The sequence below is a fragment of the Pipistrellus kuhlii genome, unplaced genomic scaffold, assembly GCF_014108245.1.
Source record: "Pipistrellus kuhlii isolate mPipKuh1 unplaced genomic scaffold, mPipKuh1.p scaffold_m20_p_16, whole genome shotgun sequence".
Classification (NCBI taxonomy): domain Eukaryota; kingdom Metazoa; phylum Chordata; class Mammalia; order Chiroptera; family Vespertilionidae; genus Pipistrellus; species Pipistrellus kuhlii.
The window spans coordinates 31,274,593-31,299,676 of record NW_023425471.1 but is presented as its reverse complement, the minus strand read 5'-3'; the positions used below and the strand labels follow the sequence as shown (position 1 = coordinate 31,299,676).

At 41.5% G+C, this 25,084-nt stretch overlaps 1 protein-coding gene across 2 annotated transcripts; it reads left to right on the top strand.

Moving 5' to 3' along the window:
• The first annotated feature begins 1,522 nt into the window (after positions 1-1,522).
• SRPX2 (sushi repeat containing protein X-linked 2) lies at positions 1,523-23,691 on the top strand. 2 transcript variants are annotated; one of them, XM_036440036.2, is made up of 11 exons: positions 1,523-1,862; positions 3,766-3,983; positions 8,283-8,363; positions 12,813-13,004; positions 15,757-15,933; positions 16,236-16,362; positions 16,492-16,613; positions 18,936-19,115; positions 19,463-19,596; positions 21,999-22,120; positions 23,165-23,691. In XM_036440036.2, exons 2-11 carry the CDS (start codon positions 3,902-3,904, stop codon positions 23,343-23,345), a joined length of 1,398 nt encoding a protein of 465 aa, XP_036295929.1. In that variant the 5' UTR covers positions 1,523-1,862; positions 3,766-3,901; the 3' UTR covers positions 23,346-23,691. The 2 variants fall into 2 exon arrangements, with proteins under 2 accessions (XP_036295929.1, XP_045438392.1); XM_045582436.1 differs by lacking the exons at positions 1,523-1,862; positions 3,766-3,983; positions 8,283-8,363 and adding an exon at positions 11,648-11,752.
• Positions 23,692-25,084: the final 1,393 nt, after the last annotated feature.

Below are 25,084 nucleotides of genomic sequence, written 5' to 3'. Positions count from 1 at the left end.
CCATATTCTTCCCCCTTCACTTTCTTCTTTAAACTTTCTCTGCCACCCCTCTGTCTTTCCCCTCCAGCTCCAAATGGGATATGAGGACTTATGCAGCATCCTCATCCTAGTGTATGCTAGGCTCTGTGTTTGGTGCTAGGGAAATGAAGACTAAATACTCACAATCTAATAGGGGACAAAGTACAGCTGACATGAACAGACTAGTATAGTAAGTAACAAGTATTGTCATAGATAAACAATAAGTGTGATAAATCCTATAACTGAGACATATACAAAGTGATGTTATAAAAAGGAAGGTGAAGTAAACCATATCTGGCTGAGGTGGGCTGAGGGCAACTTCTGAGCAGCAAAGAGGGATAAGACTTGCACAGACCAGGAAAGGAGGGAAAAGAATACAAGGTAGAGTAAATGTGGCTGTATAAAGGCACTAAGGTGTGAAAGGGAGAGCAAGAAGTTCAGTGTGTCCAGAATGAGAAGTCATGGGGTAAATGTTTAAAACTAATCTGAGGACATAGGTAGGGTTTGCTTGTGCAGGATTCGGTATGCTCTGCTAAGGAGTTTGACTGTGCTCTTTGCCAAGATGAAGACAGTGAAAGGCTTTTTTGTTTGTTTGTATTTTAGAAAGAAAACAACCCTCTGTGTCTCCCCCCCCCCCTCTCTCTCTCTCTCTCTCTCTCTCTCTCTCACACACACACACACACACACTTAATAGATTCACTATTTTCTAACACATGTGCTTAATACCATTATCACTGTTGAACACATGGGAGACACTTAATTCATATTTATGATTGATGGATTGGAAATTAAATAAGCTTGTTACTGAACTTTTTGTTATCATGGCTGAAAAGAAGTTACCAGTTTGTTTGCACACACAAGGAAGAAACCCTTTCTATAGCAGTTAAAATATTTCTACTATGACCACTGATTTTTCAAGGATGGAAATGTCAAGTCTGAGGTGACAGAGAATGTAAGGAGTTGGCCTGCACTGTAGTAGAATACTCTCACTATCAGATACTAAAAAGAAATCTTGCTTAGTGAATAGAAACATAGTTCTCCATCAGAAGACACTGAGAAACAGCTTAAGAATGGCTACAACCTTGCCATGCACAAGACATCTAGATTAACTTAAACAACCTTCAGCTAAAGCTTCTCTAAGCATGCTTTCCCTCCACTCATTACAGAAAATCAGTCTTTATTCTTCAGCCAAGAAGTGCATGGTAATTTTTGTAAACAACATAATCTTATCAGAAACTGAAGTCCATAGAAGTTAAGTAATCAGTGCTAGGGTTTAAAAGTGTGTCTAACCCTGGTATGTGGCAAGGCAGCTAGGAGTAAGGAGTACTAAGGAACTACAGAGAAATATCCAAGGAATGTTACAGCCAGCTATGCTCTTCTTCAAATTTGAGAAATTCCTTTTCATTCAACCTTGATGTGATGCTGAGTCATAAAAAGACACTATCTCCAGTACGCCACATCTCTAGGGAGGCCCTTTAGCCAGCCTCTGTTAGTCATTACTATAAGCACAGGCATTGGGCCAGCACCATTCACACTTTCCCCTGTTCTGCAGCAGACTGAGTTCCTCTAATCCTTGTGTTCCTTCCCTCCAACCTCTCTAAAACCCTTCTCTGAGGGAGAAATAGCTATAGCTTGGGGCTAATATTGCTTTAAGGAAACTTTTGGCAGATGCGGATGTCCTAACATCTGGGCAGTTTTAACAGAATCCCGGAGGCTCGGACAGACCGGGAGCTACTCGTTCTAGGAATGTTAAATTAGAAGTTTTTTAAACTGATGAGAGAAGCAGAAAGGAAGGAGAAAGAGAAGGAGGAGAGAAAAGGACAGCACAAAAATCCATAACACAGGTAAGATCTGCTGCTTAACCCCTCTATACTACACTACTCCCACTTTACAACCATGGGGGGTACCGGTAACAAGATCCATGACTTGGGCAACATGGCTGGGAGTGGAGGGGAAGAAAGCAGTTCTTTTATGAAACTGAATCATATGCTGTTTTTCATTTGAGCTGTGACCTGGCTGCAGATACAGGTTCCCACCACCTTCCTGATGCTCAGCAGAGGGAAGGCTGACTCCAGAGAGTCAGATTCTCAGTCTGAAATTCTGCAGGAGGTGGGCAGGAAAGCAGTCATAGTCTCAGAGCATCGGTTCTGGAAAGGAAAGCCCTTCTTGCTCCTGAACTAAGGAATTGGATTGAGGCTGCATGTGGGAGGCGGGTTCAGGGATTAGTTTATCTAGCTGTTCATGTTCCCAAATTTCTTTAAACTCCTCTTTCTCCTTTGGTTCCCTTTTTCTGATTTTATCTCTTTCCTTCAGCTCTGGCAGATTACTTTTCTTTCTAATTTCTTTCTCACATCTTTCCACTTTCCCTGCCTCCCTCACTTGCTCTCATTTTTGCTCTATTCCACTTCCTTGCCACTGTCTAGACAAAGTCTAAAGTCAAATAGCAATAAATTGGAAAATGAATTCATGCTATTCCTGGACTTCTTGTGTCCGTTAGGGACTCTGTCTAGAATCTGTCATCTTTTTGTGTTTCAGTTTCTGGGACTGACTCTTTCCCTGACCATGGCATTTCATTGAAAGTATGTGGGTGAATGATTGTTTACTGAAAAGCCCAGTGGCCAGTTTATACCAATGGGCAGCAAGTTTTAATACTGTGATTTAAGAGGTATTTGCCTACTGGGAACCACAGAACTCTAATCCCATCAGAGTGAGAACAGGACAGAAAATGAGAGGGCAATTGGAGCTTGCTCACCCTCTCCTCACGTACCACAGTAGGTTCTTCTCAACCTCACTTCCTGCTGGCTCAGCGGGTAAAGCTAGAAGTTTAGACTAGAATTGAAAGCTGGAAGCCACTACCAAACCTCTAAGCTTCAAAAACCAAAGCTAAGAACATAGGGTACATTTACTAACTAAAGTTAGGAGACATTCAGTCCTGTCCAATACCAAGTTGGTAATAATAACTAATATATAATGATTGATTCCCTATGTTCCAGGGGAAATTTTCTCTATAAGGTAGATATGAACAACAGTGTGGTGATGCCACTTGTGGGGGAGAGGAAGGTGAAAGAGGGTATAGGGGGAATAAAAGGTGATGGAAGGAGACTTGACTTGGGGTGGTAAACACACAATATAGTGTACAGATGACATGTTGTAGAATTGTGCACCTGAAATCTGTATAATTTTGTTAAGGCCACCCTTATAAATTCAATAAAAAGGAAAAAAAATAATAATCTGGGAAAGAAGGTAGATACTATTATTTTCTTATTTTATAAATGAGAAAACTGAGACTCAGAGAAGTTAAAGAATTTGCCCATATCCCCATACCTTACAGGGACAGAATTGGATACATATTCAGATCTATATAACTCTAGTGTTCAAGCTCAGTCCATACAGGCTAATGCTTTCCCAGATTAGTGGTTAAGGAAATACCAGCTAAATTGATAAAATCATCAACTGGCAGCCTTTAGATCACAGGATTCCATCTTGATTCTACATGACTTTATGTTGGCCTTTTCCTGGTATTGGTACCTCAGTGTTCCTCACTATAACTTGTACCATGCAGTATTTGCATCCTATCTCACCAAGGTCAATTGAAAATTGATTATTTATATGTCCTTCTTCTGTGAAGGAAAAAAGACCATAAATAACAAATAGAGTCTTGCTATTCTACAAAGTGGAAGATCCTTACAAAAGGGAGAAGATAAAATAGGCATTCTTTAATTTAAAAATCTCTCTTCTTCCTCACAGATCGCACATTTCTGCTTCCTCTCACTTTTGGAAGTTCATTGATGGCCGATTTGTGAAAGTTACTTTCCGTTGTTCTGGTACTTCTGGCCACCTACTCCTATTCTTGTCTCCCTAACCATCCCTACCCCTTCAAAGGATGGCCGGTAAAATAATTCAAAGAGGAGCTCTCTCTCTGCTGCTCTTCCTGGCTCCAGCAGTGACACCAACATGGTTAGCAGGTAAGTTCTAGGAGCTGTGGCCCATTATCTCCAGGGAAGGTGGGGCCTGGACCAAGTCTTGGAGAAAGGAAGAGTTAGACTACAATGAGAGATACTTAAATTAGATACCAAGAACTATTCTTAACAACAAAGATCGTTAAACATTGTATTAGGCCACTAAGGGAGACCTTGAGACAAACTAAGAGATATTTGAAAACAAGCTATGCCCTAGAGGATTTTGCTTAGTGGATAAAGTGCTGGTCCATAGACTGAAGGGTCCTGGGTTCAATTCCTGTCAAGGGCACGTACCTCGGTTGCAGGCTTGATTCCCAGCCCTGGTAGGGGCACATGGGGGAGGCAACTAATCGATGTGTCTCTCTCACATCAATGTTTCTCTCTGTGTTTCTCTTCCCCTCCCTTCCACTCTCTCTAAAAAAAATATTAATGGAAAAAATATACTCAGGTGAGGATTAACAACATGAGAAGGTTGGACTACATGGCTTTTGAATTCCTTATCTCACCTGCTTCACTTGCCTCTGCACTTAGCTTTCTCCCTCCCTCCTTCCCTCCTTCTCTCTTTCCCTCCCCCTCCCTCTCACCCCAGACTGTATTTATAGGATGAGATTTTTAAAGCCCCTTTCTGCTAATGCTTTTAATGACAATAGAAATCACTTTCTCTTAAACAGGAATTCCCTAATTTCTTCTGGCTTGTTCCTTACTTCAGAAGGGATGAACAGTTCTGGATTCCTGAATGTTTCATCCTTTGCCCCTGGAAACATAGGGAGCTGAAGAGAACAGACTCAGTGAGGAGAGGGGGAAGGGGAGTAGGAAGAATGATGAGAGGATAATGAGGGGGCAGACAGAGGTTTTTGATTTGGTCCAGCTGGCATTCCAAATGCTAAGAATATTCTGTGGTCTGCAGTGTCTGCCCTCATTGGGGGCTGAGGGGGGAGTAGGGTAAGGAGACAGACCCAACCAATGGAATTAGGAAAATATCCAGAGATGAGTAAATAACAAACTGCTTCCATCACAACCACAGTCATTGCAGCTAAAATTTTCCACATGCCCTGGGTTCCTGGTGGAGGACTTTGGCAATAGCTCTGTTTGTCTGGAACAGCTGCATGAAGCTTTCAAACAAATATGCAAACTTCTTGTCCTCTTTGGCTTAACCTAGCTTTGTAGGGGGTGAAACACAAGGGATGTCATTGAGATGAAGAAATTCAAGTCCAGCCCTTGGCAGAGTACATACTGTTTGGAGTTAAAGGAGCCATCTACCCCAACCTTCCAAAGCTTCAGTTCAAGTATATAACACCAAAATCCATCCAAAGACCATAGGACCTAATGGAGTGGAGATTAGATGCCTTAAAGCCCAATTTTGAATACCTATAAGAAACCTCATGGAATACAAAGGCCTTCACCTTTATTAAGATGAAGCCTGGGCTATTGGAGTCTTGAGGAGAGGGCAGTTTTATTTTAAAACTTATATCCATTTGAAGTTCTCAAAGGGCTGTTTGCAAAGGTGGCACTCCCACTTGCACAAGAATCACCAAGGTCACCACTCATTCTGAGGAGCCCAGGCTGGGAAATCTCTTACAGCCCTGCAAACCCACTCATTCTTCCCTGTTCTGTTTTAGGAGACTAAATGATGAAAGAAATTTGGAAATTTTCCAATGATTTTTCTGCAAATTGCTAGCTCAGCTGTCTGAGCTTGTTCCACTCATTTATTCATGCATTCACTATACATACTGACTTCTCTATATGAATCCAGCACTGTTTTGTTCCCAGCTATAGCTTTTTTTCTCACATGGGAATGGCACAAGAAAAGCAGGGATAATCAGTAAAAGGACCCAGGAATAATCAGCAGAGGTTGGGAATGGTTAAGAATATAAATAAAGCAAATAGTGGGTTAGAAGTGTATATTGGCATATCTATGCAGTTCAGAAAGTCAGAGCATATTTGCTATTATAAGCCAAACAATAGTGTGGATCTGAAATATCAGTTACTTTTCCAACCATACCTTTGTAAAGGGCAGTGCTTAGAGCAGCTGACTTTACTATGGAACCCAGGTATAGACCTCACAGTAACCACTGAGGAATGCTGCCCAAATCTCTCTACCCAAGGGCTGAAGAGGGACAAGCAGATATAACAATGCAGAAAAAGGTACCCTTCTAGTTTCTTATATCTCATCTCAGTATCCTAATATTCATAGAAAATACCCAAAAACAGGCAGAGAGGGGAAATGGAAAGGGTTAAAGTAGTAAGGTGATTGCCATCACAAAGCAAATTTGGCACTGGTGCAGCTACCTCTGCACCCTGGTGGAGACTATAATTATCTGACTGAGTCTTCCCTCAGCTTTCCCACATCCCCTGTAATTCTAGAATGATGTAAAATACTTGTTGGCTTTACATCCCACACACACAGAGTAAAAAAAGCTAGATTGCAAAAAAGATTTCGGATTTTTAGCCCTGCTGGACATTGTTCAAAGTTTTCCCCAACTGCCATGTTTAGTGGGGTGTCTGAGTTTGGTATTGAGAGGGTCAAACATCCCTGGGCTGGAATGTCCACTCTACTTCTTACTATCTGGGAAACTTGAGCTACTCCTTCACTTCTCTGAACCTATTTCCTCATCTATACATTAGAGAGAAATAAGAGTGTCAATTTCACTGAGATGTTAGGATGGCATAATGAGATAATACATGTAAACACAGAACATGTGATGAGTGATGTTTAGCAGTCATTGTTGTTATCCAGCCAAAAGCCTCTGTCATTCCTGTTTGCTCTTCTGGTAAACAGACTTGCTCCCTGATGGCCATTTTCTTGCAAGCGAGATCTGGAACAGGAGTGTGGGGCCTGATCCTTTAGGGAATCACACACATCTGGCCTCCTGTTTACAGGAGCTGTAAGGCTTTGAGGCTAATGCTAAACTGAAACAGTTTAGCATTTTTGAGTTTTTTGCCCTCCAGGAAGAAACCTCCCATGTTGGAAAAACAAGAGCAAGCCTGGGGAGAAATAAAGGGAAGCCACGAGAACTGAAGTGGGAAAATATAAAAAGTCAAGGGAAAGAGAAAAAAAATGTAGTCTTTCCTCTGGAATGAGGGTAAAACCAACGAGGACATGATTTCATAAGGCAAATTTTCTATTTGATTCATTCCCTTCCTTTATTCATCAAGTTGGACTGGTTTCCCAATACCCTCCACCCCCAGTCTGTGGGGAATGGATGACCTTCATCATCTAGCCATCGGCTCCACCCTTTTGTGTTGGGGGCCCTTAGCTTCTTCCCAGAGAGGAGGCAGGCACTTTGTGGTCTGGATGTTTACACAGGCCAAAGTGCTCCAGAACTAAAACCCAGCCCTGTCCAGGAAGCACAACCTTTCCTGGAAGTGAGGAATTGTCTTCTGACTCCAGCATGGCTGGCTGCTGTATTCCTGTGCATGCAATTGGGCTCAGGGAAGCTGGAAGGAGCACTTCCTGAAACTTCACTCCGGAAAGCACCAAGTTGTATTCCAATTAGTTTGTGTTCATGACTGATTTCCTGCCGTCTAGTGGAACACACTGTTTAGTCTCCCAGACAGCCGCAGACCTGCCTGTACCAGAGACTGGGCCACTTAACGGAATGGGGGTAGACTGGAAATATTTGCCAGCTCATCAGCTCCCTGTTAAACTCCTGCTGATTAGAGGAACCAGAAAGGACTCTGTTTGCTTTTTCCTCTAAACCAGGACAAACCACTCAGGACATAAAACTATTTTCATTTCCCCTTGCCCTTTGAGCCCTCTCTCTTTGTCTTGGCATGCCAGCCTTAGCAACAGCAACCAGGTGGCAAAAGGCTGGTGTCCTGTGGGCTAGTGGGAGCTTGAGGAATCACATCCTTCTGAGGACTGTGAGCAGGCTTGTCACAAGTGGAAAGACCCTTACTCAGGCTCTATTTTTTCCTCCTATCTGTGACAGCTGTCCAACCTCAGAGCTTGGTTATTAGTGACTCACCAAGGAAATGGGTCATTGATAGCCCAGACTGGTGGGATTGATTGATGATCAAGATATTTGGCTTTTTTTTTATTTTGAATGGAGGCTTTTAGTGCCACCAGTAATCCCCTCCCCACCCCATTTGCTCCTCCTTTATGCACCTAAGGTATTGAGGTTTACCCACAATAGTTCTGCTGTTTTACAAGGAAGAATTTTCCCCACTAAATATCCACGTGGTTTGCCACCCCTATATGGAGTGCCCTGTCCTCAGAAGAGACCAAGTTGAAAGGAGGAATGGTTCAGAAGGACTTGAGTGAGAAATCAGTATGTCATATTAATATTGTCTTATTCATTCTAGGTTCAGGCTACTACCCAGATGAAAGCTACAATGAAGTATATGCTGAAGAAGTCCCACAGGTCCCTGCCCTAGACTACCGAGGTAATACTCTGCTTCTCAGGCTCAGAAAAGGTTTTTTCTAGCCTAAGGCTTACGCCCTCCCTGAAGCATCCTCATCCAATTTGGCTTATATGTGCCAAAACTGAAGCTCAGTGAATTAGAGGCTATGATTTCCAGTCATGAACTTGGTTACTGACTTGTTGTTTGATCTCACCTCTCTAGCACTAAGGTTTCCCATCTATTTTTAGCCATTAAATATGGAGTGGGTACTCCTGTAAACCTAGGCCTGTGCAAGGTAAGCCTGTGGATGATACAAAAATTTGCACCCACCAAGAAGTTTACGTTCTGCTGGGGGAAGGATTAGTGAGGAGGCAATAGAATTAGCACATGTAGAAAAAGTGTGAAGCTATGTGGTAGCAGAAAATGCAATAGATGTTAAGAAAAAGAAGTCAGGGAAAGAGTCATGAACGATAACATTTAGACTATATCTTGAATAATGGGTGGATTTTGAGAACTGGAAAGTAGAGGGGAGGGCGTTCAGACAAGTAGATGGCCACTGATATAGAGGTATGAACAAACCCACTTATATAGAGGAAGGAGCTAGGAATAAACCAGCCTGATTTGAGGAGATGGGATATGGAAGAAGTAATAGAAAATAAAGTTGAATATAATAGACTGAGACCAAATTAGGAAAGGCTCCATAATCTACAAGACTCTTCTAAGGAGGAGCAGAGGACTGCCTGTGACAAATCCTGAATTCCTATACTAGAAAGAAAATTAGACCAGGTACTACCTTCCACTTTCCCTGAGGATCATTTCAGGACTGGGCAAGCCGGTAACTCTGCCAGCATTATCTGGAGATAATTACAGAGAAGGCCCTTTTAACCCTGTTGTAAGCACTTCGTTTCCTTTATTATCTCTGAAAAGTGATAGGTGAATAGTTGCATAGATCAGAGGCCGTGGGCCTGAGCTCAAGTTCCAGCTACTCCACTTTCCAGCTCTTTGACCCCAAACACCTTTATATGCCAGCCACTGTGCTCTGTATTTTATAAATGTTATTTCATTTAAGTAAGGTGCATGCTTGTAGTGATACAGGAAGATCTCAAACATTTTAAGTTTGGTTTAGAAAAGCATTGGAACAGTGGGCATACTGCACTACTCTAAATGTTAAAAAGGAGGAAAAACATAAGAATATGTAGTAATACTTGCTTTAGGTACTTGATGTGCATATACTATTAACAGTGGTTCTTTATGGGGGGACCAAGTGGCAGTATGTGTTGGAACAGGGGTGGGAGAGGGACTTTACCCTGTAACATTTCATACTTGTTGGATTTTGAACCATGTGGCTATATTACCTATTCAAAAATGTAAATGCATACTTCAAAATAAATGCACACTTCAAAATAAAAACCTAGCATACTTACAGTGGCAGATAATAGAGTTAGAAAATATTGGTTTTAGAGATAGTCAAAGCTTGGGTTAAAAATCTCTGCTCCTTACTTGCTTGGGAACTATGGGCAAGTTAGTTCCTCACCTGCAAGATAAGGCTTTTGGGAGAACTATTTGAGATAATGGATGTAAAGTGAAAATATAAATCATGGTGCCTACTGCACAGTAGCTACTCAGTAATAACTAACACATTTCCTGCAAGAAATTTTCACCATGCCATAATTAGCATTCTTTGGGTACAGTTGTTCAGCCAGTTGTGAATCTACATAACTGTACTGTCATCTCTGCTATATTTCTGTATCTCATCCACATGAAGGGCACTATCATATGCCTCACTGACTTCCACATAGTGTATCCACTAATTTCCCCTGCTCTACCAGTCTGGTGACTCTAATCAAAAAGGAAATGAGGTCAATCTTGAATGACTTGTTCTTGAGGACACCTGGAGATCAGCACTTCTCTTTTTAACTGCTCATAAGCCTGTATTTAAATACTATGCTATCAGTGCTGTCAATCTTACCAGGCTATAGTTTCCAGAGGCTGTATTCTTCTTCCTTTGGGAATCTAATGTGCAGCATGGTGACTATAGTTCATGTATGGTGCCAGGTGAGTACTAAATTTTATGAAGGGGATCATTTCATAAATTATATAAATGTCTAACCACTATGCTGCATATCTAAACTAATATAAAATAACATTTAATGTCAACTGTAATTGAAAAAAAAACTTACATTGTACACCTTAGACATATACAGTTTGTTTGTCAATTATACCTCAAATAATTCTGGGTGGAAAAAGAAAATTGGGATAATGTTTTTGTTCTTTTCCAGCTTCCCACTATATTTTCTTTATACCAGGATTCCTATGAACCTACAAATTTGAACTTATTTAGCTCTATATTTCCTTTTACTAAATTTGCTTATTCTATCTCTTCCAATGTGATGTGCATTTTTATTGACAGAATGCTGGAGAGAAATAGGACAGGAGTGATTGTTGAGGCCCCAGCCTCCCATATAAAGTCTTTGTGATATGTGTTGTGATCACATAATTAACAGCTCTGCAACTGTAGTGCTTCCAATTTTATGTAATTTGGAGATGGTGTCTCCAGATGGCAGCCTTGTGTCACAGCCACAGGCACAAAACTAATGCTGAAAGCCACAAGTGTGTTTTTGCTTGAAGGATAACTTTCTTATTGTCATCTGTCTTCATTCTATAGCTGCCTTCAAGCAGAGGCACCAACCTTTCTTTTTTCCTTTAACTCCTAATGCACTTTTATTCAAATTCCCCTGTTTTTGTCCCTTAGGATTTGGGGATTGAATGAGCTCATATGGGGCTTTAGCCTTCCTGACTTGAGACTAACAGACCTATGTCATACTGTGTATGTATCCTTGGACAGGTGGCCCTCTGCCTGTTTATAGGTGCTCCTTTAAAATCGAAACCCGCTGAAGAGTCATTCCTATTGTGTAGCCAATGAGACGACTTTATGATCCTTTTATGAGTTAACTAGAGGCCCGGTGCATGAAATTCATGCAAGGGGTTAGGCCCTCGCAGCCCCAGCTTCATCTGGAAAGTTGCCCAGAAGGATGTCTGGAAGGTTGTTCGGCTGACCAATCTAATTATCATATTACACTTTTATTATTATAGATGGCCCTATTACCTTTTGTTCTCAGTATTGACCTGGGATTGGACTTTCATTCTTAAGCAGCCTTGTTTGATATTGCATTCCCTTCCTCTCTCTAGCTTCCATATTTGTATTATTTAAAAAATTATTTTAAATTTACCTACTGTGAAATTCACTCTTTTTGGTGCAGAGTTCTGTGAGTTTTGACAAGTGCATAGTCATGTAACCACCACCACCATACCAAACAGCTTCATCACATCAAGAACTTGCCCGAGGCTGCCTCTTTGAGGTTATCCCGGACCTCAACCATTCGCCCACAGAACATTTGAATTTTTGCCAGCTTTGCCCATTATGAATAGAGGTATTTTAAAATATTTGTAAACTGGATTTTGTATGAACACAGGTTTTCATTTAATAACTAAAGTGGGATTGCAGAGTTGCATGGCAAGTGTATGTTTACTTTTATAAGAAACTACCAAAATATTTTTCAAAGTGGCTATCTCATTTCCAGTTTCTCTCCATCCTCACCAACACTTGGTTTTGCCAGTTTTGTTTTTTTTTGTTTTGTTTTGTTTTGTTTTTCTTTTAAGTTTAGATATCCTAATGGGCACATAATGGTATCGTGCTGTGCTTCTAATTTGCATTTCTCTAATGACTTACAATGTTGACCATCTTTTCATGTACTTATTTTCCATCAGTATATCCTCTTTAGTGATATATCTGTTTATGTCTTTTGTCCATGCTCTAATGAATTGTTTGCTTTTTTCCTTTTGAGTTTTCAGAGTTCCTTATATATTCTAGATACCAGTCCTTAGTTGAATGTGTGGTTTGCAGATATTTCTCCAAGTTTGTGGTTTATCTTTTATCTATTAACAATGCTTTTCATAATACAAAAGTTTTTAATTTTGACAATGTTTAATTTATTCTTTTTTTTCTTATATTAATTGTGCTTTTGCATGTCTAAGACCTCTTAGCTCTAGATCCCAGAAATTTTGCCATTGTTGTTTTTTTTTTACATTTTATAATTTTACTTTTTAGATTTAAATTTATGATCCATTTTGAATTATTTTTATATAAGTTATGAGATTTAGATTGAGGTTCTTTTCTCTTCTCCTCCTCCTCCTCCTCCTCCTCCTCCTCCTCCTCCTCCTGCTCCTCCTCCTCCTCCTCCTCCTCCTCCTCTTTCTCTTCCTTCTCCTCCTCCTCCTCCTTATCTATAGAAGTTCAATATTGCTCCAGCAACACTTATTTTAATGGTTTTCTTCCCTCCATTGAATTGCTTTTGAATCTTTGTCAAAAATTATTTCAACATACTTGTGTGGGTCTATTTGCTGTTCTATTGATCTATGTGTCTGTCTTTTCACCAATACACTGTCTTAATTATTGTACTTCAGCTTACAGCTTTTCTTCTATTGTTACAGTCCCCCGATGGTGTTATACATTAAATATCCAAGACGGAGAAGCCACATGCTATTCACCAAGGGGAGGGAATTATCACAGCAGCTTGGGCACTCGTTGTGAGCTCTCTTGTGACCGGGGCTTTCGACTGATCGGACGAAGGTCGGTGCAATGCTTGCCAAGCCGCCGCTGGTCTGGAACTGCCTATTGCAGACGTAAGTGGTGCAGATGCTGATGTGTATATATGAGAGAGGCCAGCCATCCAGCCATTGAGTGTATATGCCTGGAGGTGTTACTATGCTTCTGTCAAGTGAAATTTAGGAATTTTTCACAGGCACCCAAAATGGCCTTTCTCCATCCTAACATTTTAGCTCATTTTCTCTCCCTGTGTTTATTGCCCAATTAATATGAACATTTAAACAGCAACCAGCTCTCCTGGTTTGGGAGGCCAAGGAGTGGATGTAAGACTTGGGCCTGGGGCTTATGTGAACCTATGCCTTCTTTTGGCACTCTCAAGGATGTGTGTTCTCAGACTTTCCCACACTGCTATACTTCCTGGCCTAAGGCCTTAGGAGGCCTTGGCAGTGAAGTTATGAGACATCTGTTATTCTTCATTTTCTTTGGAAAGCCACAAAGAATCCTTAGTCTAGCATGTAGGGGTGCTAATAGACACACATTCCAAACCATGTCCCTCTCAGCTCCCAAATCTCTATCTTTTTCCAGTTCTACAGGCTACTTTTTTTTTTTTTTTTTTTTTTTTTTTAGCAACTGAGCTGTCTGTCTATATGTTTATCTCTGAATGCCATTTGTAGGACACCCATGTGTCCTTGAAATCAGGGCCATGTATTGGTTGTTTCAGGAGCTTACTCAATTCTCAATTCCTCCCAAGCAGATTATAGACTAATGAATAGAAACACAAATATGTGCACATAAAGGCAGTGTGACCAGACACATAATGCTGAGCATTCAGAGAGAATTGGGTTAGTCAGAAAAGATGTTGTGGAGAAGAAAAAAATTTTTTAAAAATATATTTTATTGATTTTCCACAGAGAGGAAGGGAGAGGGGTAGAGAGCTAGAAACTTCAATGAGAGAGAAACATCGACCAGCTGCCTCCTGCACATCTCCTACCGGGGATGTGCCGGCAACCAATGTACATGCCCTTGACCGGGATCGAACTTGAGACCTTCCAGTCCGAAGACCAATGCTCTATCCACTGAGCCAAGAAAGTTTTATAGTCAGGAATAAGGACACCACTACACCCCTTTAGATGACTGTAATTAATTTTTTAAGACTTGGATGCCATTGTTTCCAAAATAAATTAGAATTAGTCTCACAAAATAAAATAATATGTCTATAAATGAATATAAAACCAGTTAAAAGAAAGGAGATGTACATATTTCCAAGTGCCTAGAATGACTTAATTACTATATTTGAAGAGTGAATCTGACTTTGCCCTTTCTCATAAGTGACAAAAGGGCAAACACTTTGGATGTATCATTTTCACTGTTATATAATACTAAGAAAACAAATTCATCTGCAAAGACAAACTTTTTTTTTCTTGGCCCTGATTTCAAGGAAGTAATTTTTGCATGCAGGATACTATTGATAAAAAACATAAAAGACAATAATCTTCAAGTCTGGTTTGATCAAGAACAAAAATGAACATAGCTTATAGAGTGTTTATGGAAAGCTTCAGTAATTGAATTTATGCAGGGTTAGAACTTAGAAATATAAAGGAATGTGTGGCTTGTTTCAAGTATCAGGTATTTCAAGCTAGACTTTGGTAAGCATAGGCTCACAAGCAACTAATGGTAGCAGTCTCCACTTCTGGTCCATGTGATATCTAAAGCATATGGATTCCCCTTTAGCCAAAGTTGGCCCTCCAGGCACTGGCCTGACCTGTATTTTCCCCAAGTGAGAGGGCCAACCTACTTGAGCAAATTCAAAGCTCCTTTTTGAATACTAGAGGCCTGATGCATGAAATTCTTGCACAGGTAGGGTCATGAGGCCTGGCCAGTGATCAGGGCTGATTGGGGCCTTCTGGCTGCCATCCAGGACCTTCCTTCCATGGCTGTCAGCTGCCAGCTGGGATCTCCCTTCCCCAGCTTCTGGCTGTCAGCCAGGGCCTTCCTCCATTCCGCCCTGCCCCCTGGTGGTCAGTGCACATCATGGTGAGCCATCAAACTCCTGGTCCCCAGGTTGAACTCCCAAGGGGACAATTTGCATATTATTGAAGGTAGGCTTTTATCTATATAAATAGTATTGGTGTTGCCACAAGCACTCTTCAGCTGAGCTTTGAATTTGCTCAAGGATATCTAACATTTGAGGAACAAGAGGTAAAAATGAATAGCAGCTGAGGCCCTAAATGAGCCCAGATGTTTATGTGCAATATCCCTTTTATGGAGTTCTATGAAGTATCCCCATTTTAAAAAAATGTATATTTTATTAATTTTGGAGAGGAAGGGAGAGGGGAGCTAGAGAGAGAGAAACATAAATGATGAGAATCATTGAATGGCTGCCTCCTACACACACACTACTAGGGGTCAAACCCACAACCCACGCATGTACCCTGACTGGGAATTGAACTGACCTGGTTCATAGGTCAAAGCTCAACCATGAGCCACACTAGCCAGGCTGAAAACACTGAAACCCAGAGAGATAAGGTAACTTCAAGTCAGAGAGCTTGTAATAGATAGAGCTGTGATCTAAACTCAGGTGTGGTGCTCAACTCCATGCACTTGGACAAGTAATTTACTTATTTAAGAAACACCCATCCCCCGCACTACTGTACCTTATAGTTTAAAAATAAGGAAGCAATTAGTAAAATGCCAATTTTAAGGGCAGTTTGGGGTAAGATTTTCTGTATTTTATGCTATCCTGATATGGTTCTCCCTGTGCTAGATGCCCAGGCATCACCTCCAGATAATCCCATAGGCTACTAAGCTTTCTACTTGGTTTTCTCTTAGAGATAAGATGCCGCACATTGTCATTCATTGCGAGTGGCACCTACACCTGCACAAATGGGGCACTTCTTGACTCCCGTTGTGACTACAGCTGTTCCAGTGGCTACCACCTGGAAGGTGACCGCAGTCGAATCTGTATGGAAGATGGTCAATGGAGTGGAGGCGAGCCTGTATGTGTAGGTAAATGTTGGTTTGCTCCCAGTTGTCCTGCTACAAAGAGCCACCCTGGTATTGTATCCACAAAGGATGTGGAATCTTTACAGCAGAAAGCTTTTCTGCTTGCTATGAGGATGGCACTCTAGATACACCCTTAAAGAAGTTACCACTTCCCCTGCTACTGGAGTCTTCCCCCCAATTTCATTAAGTATCTTAAATAGAGAATGTATCTTTTACCTACCCAGTGGTGCGATATTACTTCTATGGGTTCCCTTCAGGGAAGGCAGGGGACCTATGAGTCAGCACCTGATTTCTGATCTTGGCAGACATAGATCCCCCCAAGATCCGTTGTCCCCACTCACGTGAAAAAATGGCAGAACCGGAAAAACTGACTGCTCGAGTATACTGGGACCCACCTTTGGTGAAAGATTCTGCTGATGGTACCATCACCAGGTGAGTAACAGAGCCACTTATGCCTCCCAGCAGCTTCTCCCAGGCTCTCAGGCTGAGACTACTGTGATGATATGCCTCTTATCTTAAAAGTCTCTTTCCTTAGTTATTATTTCACTCTGTCCCATGTAGGGTGACACTGCGAGGCCCTGAGCCTGGTTCTCACTTTCCCGAAGGAGAGCATGTGATTCGTTACACTGCCTATGACCGAGCCTACAACCGGGCCAGCTGCAAGTTCATTGTGAAAGTACAAGGTCCGTCCAAAAGAAGTCTTCCGTTTTCACATTGTTCATTATTCCTGCTCTGCCCTGACCCTGTATATGCTCACCACAACCCTCTCCTTTCTTTGCCTGAAACAGACACTCATGGGAGAGGGGAAAAACAAGTTCATTAAAAAGGGTTATTCAGAAAGTCTGCATGATATTGTGCATATACACATTTCAGAAACCCTGACCCCCCCAACAGGATTTTCTCATTCTCCTAAATCTAGATAAAATTCACAAAGATATTCTGTATCTCTTTTATTGGCATTCTAATCATCAAATCTAATCAGCCTGCATCCTCAGTCTTTCACCTTTACTGAAATTGGTGGTATTGCATGTCTGATTCTACCCCTTTGTTTAGTGTTGTTTAGCTTTTTTATTATAAATATAATTTATACTCAGTTTTGAACAAGTGGGAAATATAGAAATATACAAAGGAAAAAATATATTACCCCATTGTCCAGAAGCAACCTTTTAGGATTTTCTTTCTAATCTTTTATCTACACACTAGGTGCTCGGTGGACAAAATTTGTGCACTGGGGAGGGATCCCTCAACCCAGCCTGCCCACTCTCACAGAGTGGGAGCCCTCAGAGGATGCCTTACTGACTGCTTAGGCCCGCTCCCCATTAGGAGAGGAACTAAGCTGCAGTCTGGCCTCCTTTTGGGGGAGGCGACCTGCTGATCAGGGGAAGGTGCCAGCCCCATCACCCCACTGTTGCAGCCACTGCCAGTCACCGCAGGCGCCAAGGTATTTTCATCAACACGGACTCCAGTCCCTTCACCATGAAAAAATGACAACTTTCTTTAGGCATTTTCAAGATGTGTTTTTCATAGGATATGACATTCCTTTCTTTCTTTTCTTTTATCCTCACCTGAGGATATGTTTCCATTGATTGTTTTCCCCTTCCCTCTGATCACAGGCTTGGCCCCCCACCCCTCCCATCACCTGCTTGGCTTCTGCCCAAACCTAGGGGTTTAGGCTTGGGCAGGGAGACTCCACCCCTCTGATCACCTGCTCAGCCCAAGGATTAAGGTTTGGGAAGGGGGCAGTCCACCCCTCCAATCCCCAGCTCAGCTCTTGCCCCTTCCATCACTAGCTCAGGCCACCCAGGCTTTAGGTTTGGGCAGGGGGCTCCTCTGCCCCTCCAATCACCAGCTTGGCCCCTGCCCTTCTGATGGCCAGCTTGAAATGATCTGGATGGCAAGGATGTTCCAGGGATCCAGGTATGTATGCAAATTAACCACCATCTTTGTTGGGTTAATTTGCATACTTACTCTGATGGCTTTGGGTATAGCAGAGGTATGGTCAATTTACATGTTTGTTTATTATTAGGTAAGACTAGAGGCCCAGTATATGAAATTCATGCACTGGGGAGAGGTGTCCCTCAGCCCAGCATGTATCCTCTCCAATCTGGGACCTCTCGGGGGATTTTCAGCTGCCAGTTTAGGACTGATCCCACAGGGATCTGACAGTTGGACATCCCCCTCACAATCCAGACTGCTGGCTCCCAACTACTCACCTGCCTGCCTGCCTGATTGTCCCTAAATGCTTCTGCCTGACAGCCTGATTAACACCTAACTGCTCCTCTGCTGGCCTGGTAGCCCCCAATTGTCCTCCCCTGTAGGCCTGGTTGACCCTAACTGCCCTCCTCTGCTGGCCATCTTATGGCAGCCATCTTATGACCACATGGGAGTGGCCATTTTGTGACCACATAGGGGCTGCCATCTTGTGACCAGTGGGGGTGACCATCTTGTGCCAGCGTGTGATGGTCAATTTGTATATTACTTCTTTATTATATAAGATACTTTAAAAAATATAATTGAGATCATACTGTATATCCAATCTTAGATCAACCTTTTCATTATAATAATTTTCCATGTTCTTTAAAAATTCTTAAGAAATATTTTAATGACACCATAATAATCTACCTCTAAGAATATAATTTGCTTAATATTTTCCCACTGATGAATATTTAAGACTTTTTCTATTCATTTTTAATATTAAAAGTAATTTTATAAGGTGGTCATCCTTACATAAGGTGTCCACAAAGTTTGAAAACAAAAATTTATTTTACAGAATGATGACAATATTCACTTCTCCTTCCAGATTTTTTGAACACCTTTGTCTGCATTTCATATTTAATTCCTTAAGAAAATTCAGCCTTTATCCTCAGCCATTGGAAATATGAAGGTCATTAATTCTGATCATCCTAGGTCTCCTGATCTAGAAAACCCAGCATGGGCACCCACTTAACCTTTTTTTTTTCTTAAAAGAGATACCATAGCCCCTAACTTGAACTCCTCCCTGACAGTGAGACGCTGCCCAACCCTGAAACCACCACAGCATGGCTACCTCACCTGCACCTCAGCGGGGGACAACTATGGTGCCACCTGTGAATATCACTGTGATGGAGGTTATGAGCGCCAAGGGACTCCCTCCCGGGTCTGCCAGTCCAGCCGCCAGTGGTCAGGATCACCACCCATCTGTGCTCGTGAGTGAAGCCAAGGAATGAAGAGAGTGAATATATTGATCAGGGCTACTTTGAAGGATCTCCAAATGTGTATAGCATAAGGGTTCAATAGTAATATGTGTGATATGGGAATGGGAGGGTGTTCTAAAATGTGTTTATTTTAAGGGCCATTGTTATCCTTCTGAATAGTCCTATTCCAAGATGAAGGATTTAAAATTTCCAACGGTTCTTTCAGGATTTCCCCCAAGGAAAGGGAGAAACAACCAAAAAGGGTTATCCTGAAAGACTGAAATTCCTCAAGATATAATTACTCATGCTGGGGTGAAGGAGAAGGCCCTACTCTGACTGGCCATCTGTTTCTGCCCTAGCTATGAAGATTAATGTTAATGTCAACTCAGCTACTGGCCTTCTGGATCAGTTTTATGAGAAACAACGCCTCCTCATCATCTCAGCTCCTGATCCCTCCAACCGATATTACAAAATGCAGATCTCTATGCTACAGGTGAGACCTAATCCCTTAATTCAGGCTTATCTCCATTATATATCCCCTAACCCGACCCCATTATTCCCTTACCTCTTCTAAATCAAAGAGTTGCTTTTTATACAGCACAAACTCTATTTCCTTAAACTCTTTGTGGACATTTGATCAGTTTTACTCTATACAAACTTATCACACTTTATTAGTAAAAACTGCTATGTTTTTACTAAAAAGGTATTGAGTACTCTGGAATGGTGGGTGTGACTTACAGAAGGTTTGGTAAGGGTAGGAAGGGAGTGTGGTAGAGCACTATACAGAGACTTGTAAGATAAGTATGATTAAATGTAAATGTTGGGATGAAATTATGTTTATGTTTTCAAGGAATAATAGCATTAACAAATACTTATATGGTAAGTGCTATATAGGTACCAGTTATAGAAGTATGTGTTTTACGTATATTCATTTATTGTCAAAACAACCCTTTAGAGATAGATACTATTACTATCCTAATTTTAAAGGTAAGGAAACTGAGGCATAGAGAGGTTAAAGATTTGCCCAAGATCACCAGATAATAATTGACTAGGCCAGGATTGAACTCAGTCTGACTCAAGGATCTGTGCTCTTAACCAATACTTGTAACAGGAGAGAAAGACAAGTATTGTGATATCTCAAAGTAAAATGAGGGACTAGCACAATGATTTTTTAACACACTATGAGATACCTAACCAAAAGCACTTATGAGGAAGGAAAGGTGAATAGGACAGAATAGATATGAACATTGGGATTTATAAAGAAAATAGACTAGGTTCTTGAAGAGAACTCAGGGTATGATGACAAGACTAAGGAGCTACAAATGTGTTTTCTAAAGGTTGAATCTTACAAGTTGCCAAGAGGCCCATGATGGAAGCAGCTTTATAAAAAGCATGACCCTGGGTATCTAGACCAATAAGGACCAAGTTCCTCCAGGGATTAAAAAAAAAAAAAAAAAAAAAAAAAAAAGGAGGGGGGCAAACAAAGGGAATACCTCAGCTTGAACAGAAATCAGGAAAAAGAACTGGAACCAGCCAATGAGGACAGTGATTCAGAAAGTTAGGACTAGAGGAGTAGCCCAAAGATTAGAGGAGGGGTTGGGCATCAGGGAGTGTTCACTGAGGCTTTTAAACCTTTAAACGTCACCCCAGGTGACTGGCTCAGGTGTTAACCCTACAAGACAATGCAGAATAAAGAGCCAGGATAGAATTACAGTGTGTACTGCTGGGTGTGAGAAAGGCAACAAAGGGTAATGAGAAGAACATTGGCACTATTTCTGAGAAATCCTGGAGACTGAAATTGTAGCTTAGTGGTAGGGAGCACACACTTGGGTAGGCAGTAGTAGCCCTAAGTTTAAATCTTGGCTTAGAATTTTACTGTCATGCAAGTTTGAGCAAGCTACTTTTTTACTCTACAGTAGGGGTGTCGAACTCAATCAGAGAAGGGGCCAAAATCTAAAATCCAGCCTAAATCGCGGGCCGAATGGTTTACTGAACAGTCATAAACTGTCATTGTGATGGAAACGCAGCGGAGTGCAGTGATGACAGCGCGGTGCGGGCCACATTGCAAGGCCTGGCGGGACGGATTTGGCCCGCGGGCCTTGTGTTTGACACATGTGCTCTACAGAATATCACCTGCTTTGTTAGGGGTATTATGAGGACTGAGTTAAATTATGCCTGCAAAGCATTAGGTATGTGTATTCAGTAAATAATAGACATTATTATCATATCATAATTTCTTTCCATTAAGAACCTATGTAGCTTCCAATTGTAATATAAATAAGTTATGGTGACTATAGTTAATAATACTGCATTGTATATTTTAAAGTTGCAAAGAGAGACTTGTAAAATAAGTATGATTAAATGTAAATCCCAACATTTACATTTAATCATACTTATTTTACATTGCAAAGAAAGTAGATCTTAACAATTTTTATTACAAGAAAAAAATATAACTATGTATGGTGATAGACGTTAACTAGATTTCTTGTGGTGATAATTTCATAATGTATGCAAACATTGAATGATTATGTGATATAATTGAAATTAATATTATGTCAATTAGTATCTCAATTTAAAAAAAGAACCTACATAGTTTAAAACCTATAAAAAATGAAGAAAGTAGGGATTGTGTTCCTGCAATTTATAAATTATATTTCTCTTTTCTACCCCACATGTTATAACCAGCTTCATGCACTTCATTAGAATAAAGAAAACACTGTTAGGGCAAGTAACTCAGGAATGACAGAGGGAAGAGGTTGTAGACTCCATGTGATGGTTGGGAGAGAAGGCCCTCCTTTCCCACACTGCCTCACTGTGGTCCCTGGAAGAATCAGCCAAGTAGTCTTAGGTTTGAGTCTGCGACCCTATTTCATAAAACCTTCTCTCCCCTCCCAGCAATCCACCTGTGGACTGGACCTGCGGCATGTGACCATCATCGAGCTGGTGGGGCAGCCACCTCAGGAGGTGGGGCGTATCAGGGAGCAACAGCTGTCAGCCAACATCATCGAAGAGCTCAGGTCCAGGCTGAAGGGTCACAGGGAAGGGGTGGACAGAAACCCTAGGTGAAACACTGGCAATAGGAGGGTGTGAGAGAATCAACTATACTACTCTCTTGGGGCACTACCATGTTTGAACTCTTTGGGTATATTAATTAAGATCAGAGTGGCCAGATATAAGAATCAAATGGAGGGAGGCTTAAAATACAGAGAACCAGACCCTATCCCAAACCATCTCAGGACTGTCCTTTTGTTTTCAATAAGGCATGTCCCCTGACTCTGAAGTACAGCCAGAGCTGAGTAATAGACCCAAACATGACTCAGATAGGCCTCTGATCCTTTTGCCTTATGTCCTCATCTCTTTACCTTCAGTCTCCAATAGGTAGTGAAATCTGAATCATATCTATCTGCCCTTGAGGGAAGAACAGGCAGTAGAAGTTGACTTTTCTCATCTATCCATTATCACCCTTCTGATGCCTCCATATATGCTCAGAGCCAATAAAGCCAACACTGCTCTTTTTTCTAGATACACTACCTGCCTCTAGGTCTCATTCTCAGTAGGGACAGAAAGATTCAGTCCCAGGTAGGGGAGAAACTGAGAAACACTCAGAGGAAAGAGACTGTAGACTTGCAGCTACAGATGGAAGAGTTGATCAGGTGAATTGATCTACCTATGAGCTATGATGTATGGCTGTGCAAGTATGCCCAGCTCAATTCTAGAAAACACTAGTCATATCATAGTGCATGTGACTGGTGCTCCTTGGACTTATTCTATGCAGCCCACATTGCTATATGAGGGAAACATCACCTAGTAATAATGTAGCTGCTCCATCCACAGTGAGGAAGGGACAGCTTAGCGGAGCCAGACATACAAAATCAGAAGTGCAGGGTCAGAGCAGAGAAAAATAAAGGGGTCTGAGATAGGTAGTAGAGAGGATGGGGACAAGGACTCAGTTGGGGAAGGAATTAATCCATCAGAGGAGCTATAAAAGGTCAGAGGGTAATAAAGCCAGGTGGAATGAAGCCCAGACAAGATCTCACACCTACCTGGACTCCTCTCTCTAGGCAATTCCAGCACCTCACTCGCTCCTACTTCAATATGGTGTTGATTGACAAGCAGGGAATTGACCGGGAACGCTATGTGGAACCTGTCACCCCAGAGGAAATCTTCACGTTCATTGATGACTACCTACTGAGCAATCAGGAACTGACCCAGCGTCGGGAACAAAGGGATGTATGCGAGTAAACTTGAGCCAGGGCATGGTTGAGATCAAAGGAAAAGCTCTGTTAGTTGGCTGAAACCAGGGTCTAATAAAAGGAGGAAATGGTTTCCCATAATTCTAGGCACAAGACTCTGAAGTAGGTGAGGTTCACCAATATTGGGACATTTCCAGGAACCTTTTTAGGGCTGCATAATAGTTTCCCTAAGCAAGTTTCTGCTTTAAGTAGCACTGGAGAAGCATAAGAAGCTACATAGGGACTGAGGAGAGACCCTGGGCAGTGGGTTGGTGGTAGATTTTCCTTTCCTAACCTGGGGTTCTCCCAGCTCTTCAAAGTCTTCTAGATAAGTAAATCCTAAATTCATTCACTAACTAACTGTCAGTTTTGTGTGATATTTTTTGTTGTTTTGTTTCTACATTAGTAAGCATTTAATAATATTGTTTGGTCATTTTTAAAACCACTATTCTTTGTGACACCTTTCTATATTGGGGCTTACTAGAATACACAAACGTTTAAATTAGTACTTTGAAACAACAAGTTTGAGGTTGTGTTGCAACATGTATAACATGTTTTCTTGAAGGGCCATCTGGATTAGATGGACTGCCAGGTTTTAAGGAGACCCCTGGCGACACCAGACTACCTTGCAACCAGAACAATGATGAGAGGTTTTATTTTCAACTGGTACAGTCAAACCACAGCAATTCCTTCTTGTCCTGGAGGAACAAAGCTGCTCTATAGTGGGTTTTCCCTTCTTTTTGTTCAAGGAAATGAACTAGCTCATGGACAAGATCTGGATAATGTCCCAGCCCCAGTCCTCAGTTACTTGGTTCCAAAATCAGATTGTTAATTTTTATGGCATAGGGTACTTTTCTCTGAAGTTAAGTATAAACAACCTTGGGTATTTTATAGCACTCTTTTAAAGAGAGTAGCCCTGGCTGGCTTGGCTCAGTGGATAGAGTGTCGGCCTGCAGACTGAGGGGGCCTGGGTCAATTCTTGTCAAGTGCACAGGCCCAGGTTGTGGGCTCAATCCCCACTGGGGGGCGTGTGGGAGACAGCCAATCAATGATTCTCTTTCATCACTTATGTTTCTATCTCTCCCTCCCTCTCCCTCTGAAATCAATAAGAGAGAGAGAGAGAGAGAGAGAGAGAGAGAGAGAGAGAGAGAACCGAAACCGGTTTGGCTTAGTGGATAGAGCATTGGTCTGCGGACTGAAGGGTCCCAGGTTCAATTCTGGTCAAGGGCATGTACATTAGTTGCGGGCACATCTCCGGTGGGGGGCTTGCAGGAGGCAGCTGGTTGATGTTTCTAGCTCTCTATCCTTCTCCCTTCCTCTCTGTGAAAAATCAATAAAATGTATTTAAAAATAAAAATAAAATAAATTTAAAAAGTGAGCAAACAAAACATTGGCTTCATGTATACGTTTTCTTCTGGAATGTAAAATATTTTTAATTAAAGTATAATTGATATACAATGTAATATTAGTTTCAGGTGTATAACATAGTTAGATTTCACACTTATTCACCTTACAAAGTGATCACCACAAAAAGTCCACTAACTATATCACCATAAAAAGTTATTGTAATATTATTGATTGTATTCCCTATGCTGTACTTTACATTCCGGTGACTCCTTTGTAAGTTTGTATCTCTTAGTAATCCCTTCACCTTTTGCCCATACCCCCCACCACCCAACCCTCAGGCAACTCTCAGGTTTTTTGTATCTATGAATCTGTTTTTTGTTTAGTTCTGTAGATCCCACACAA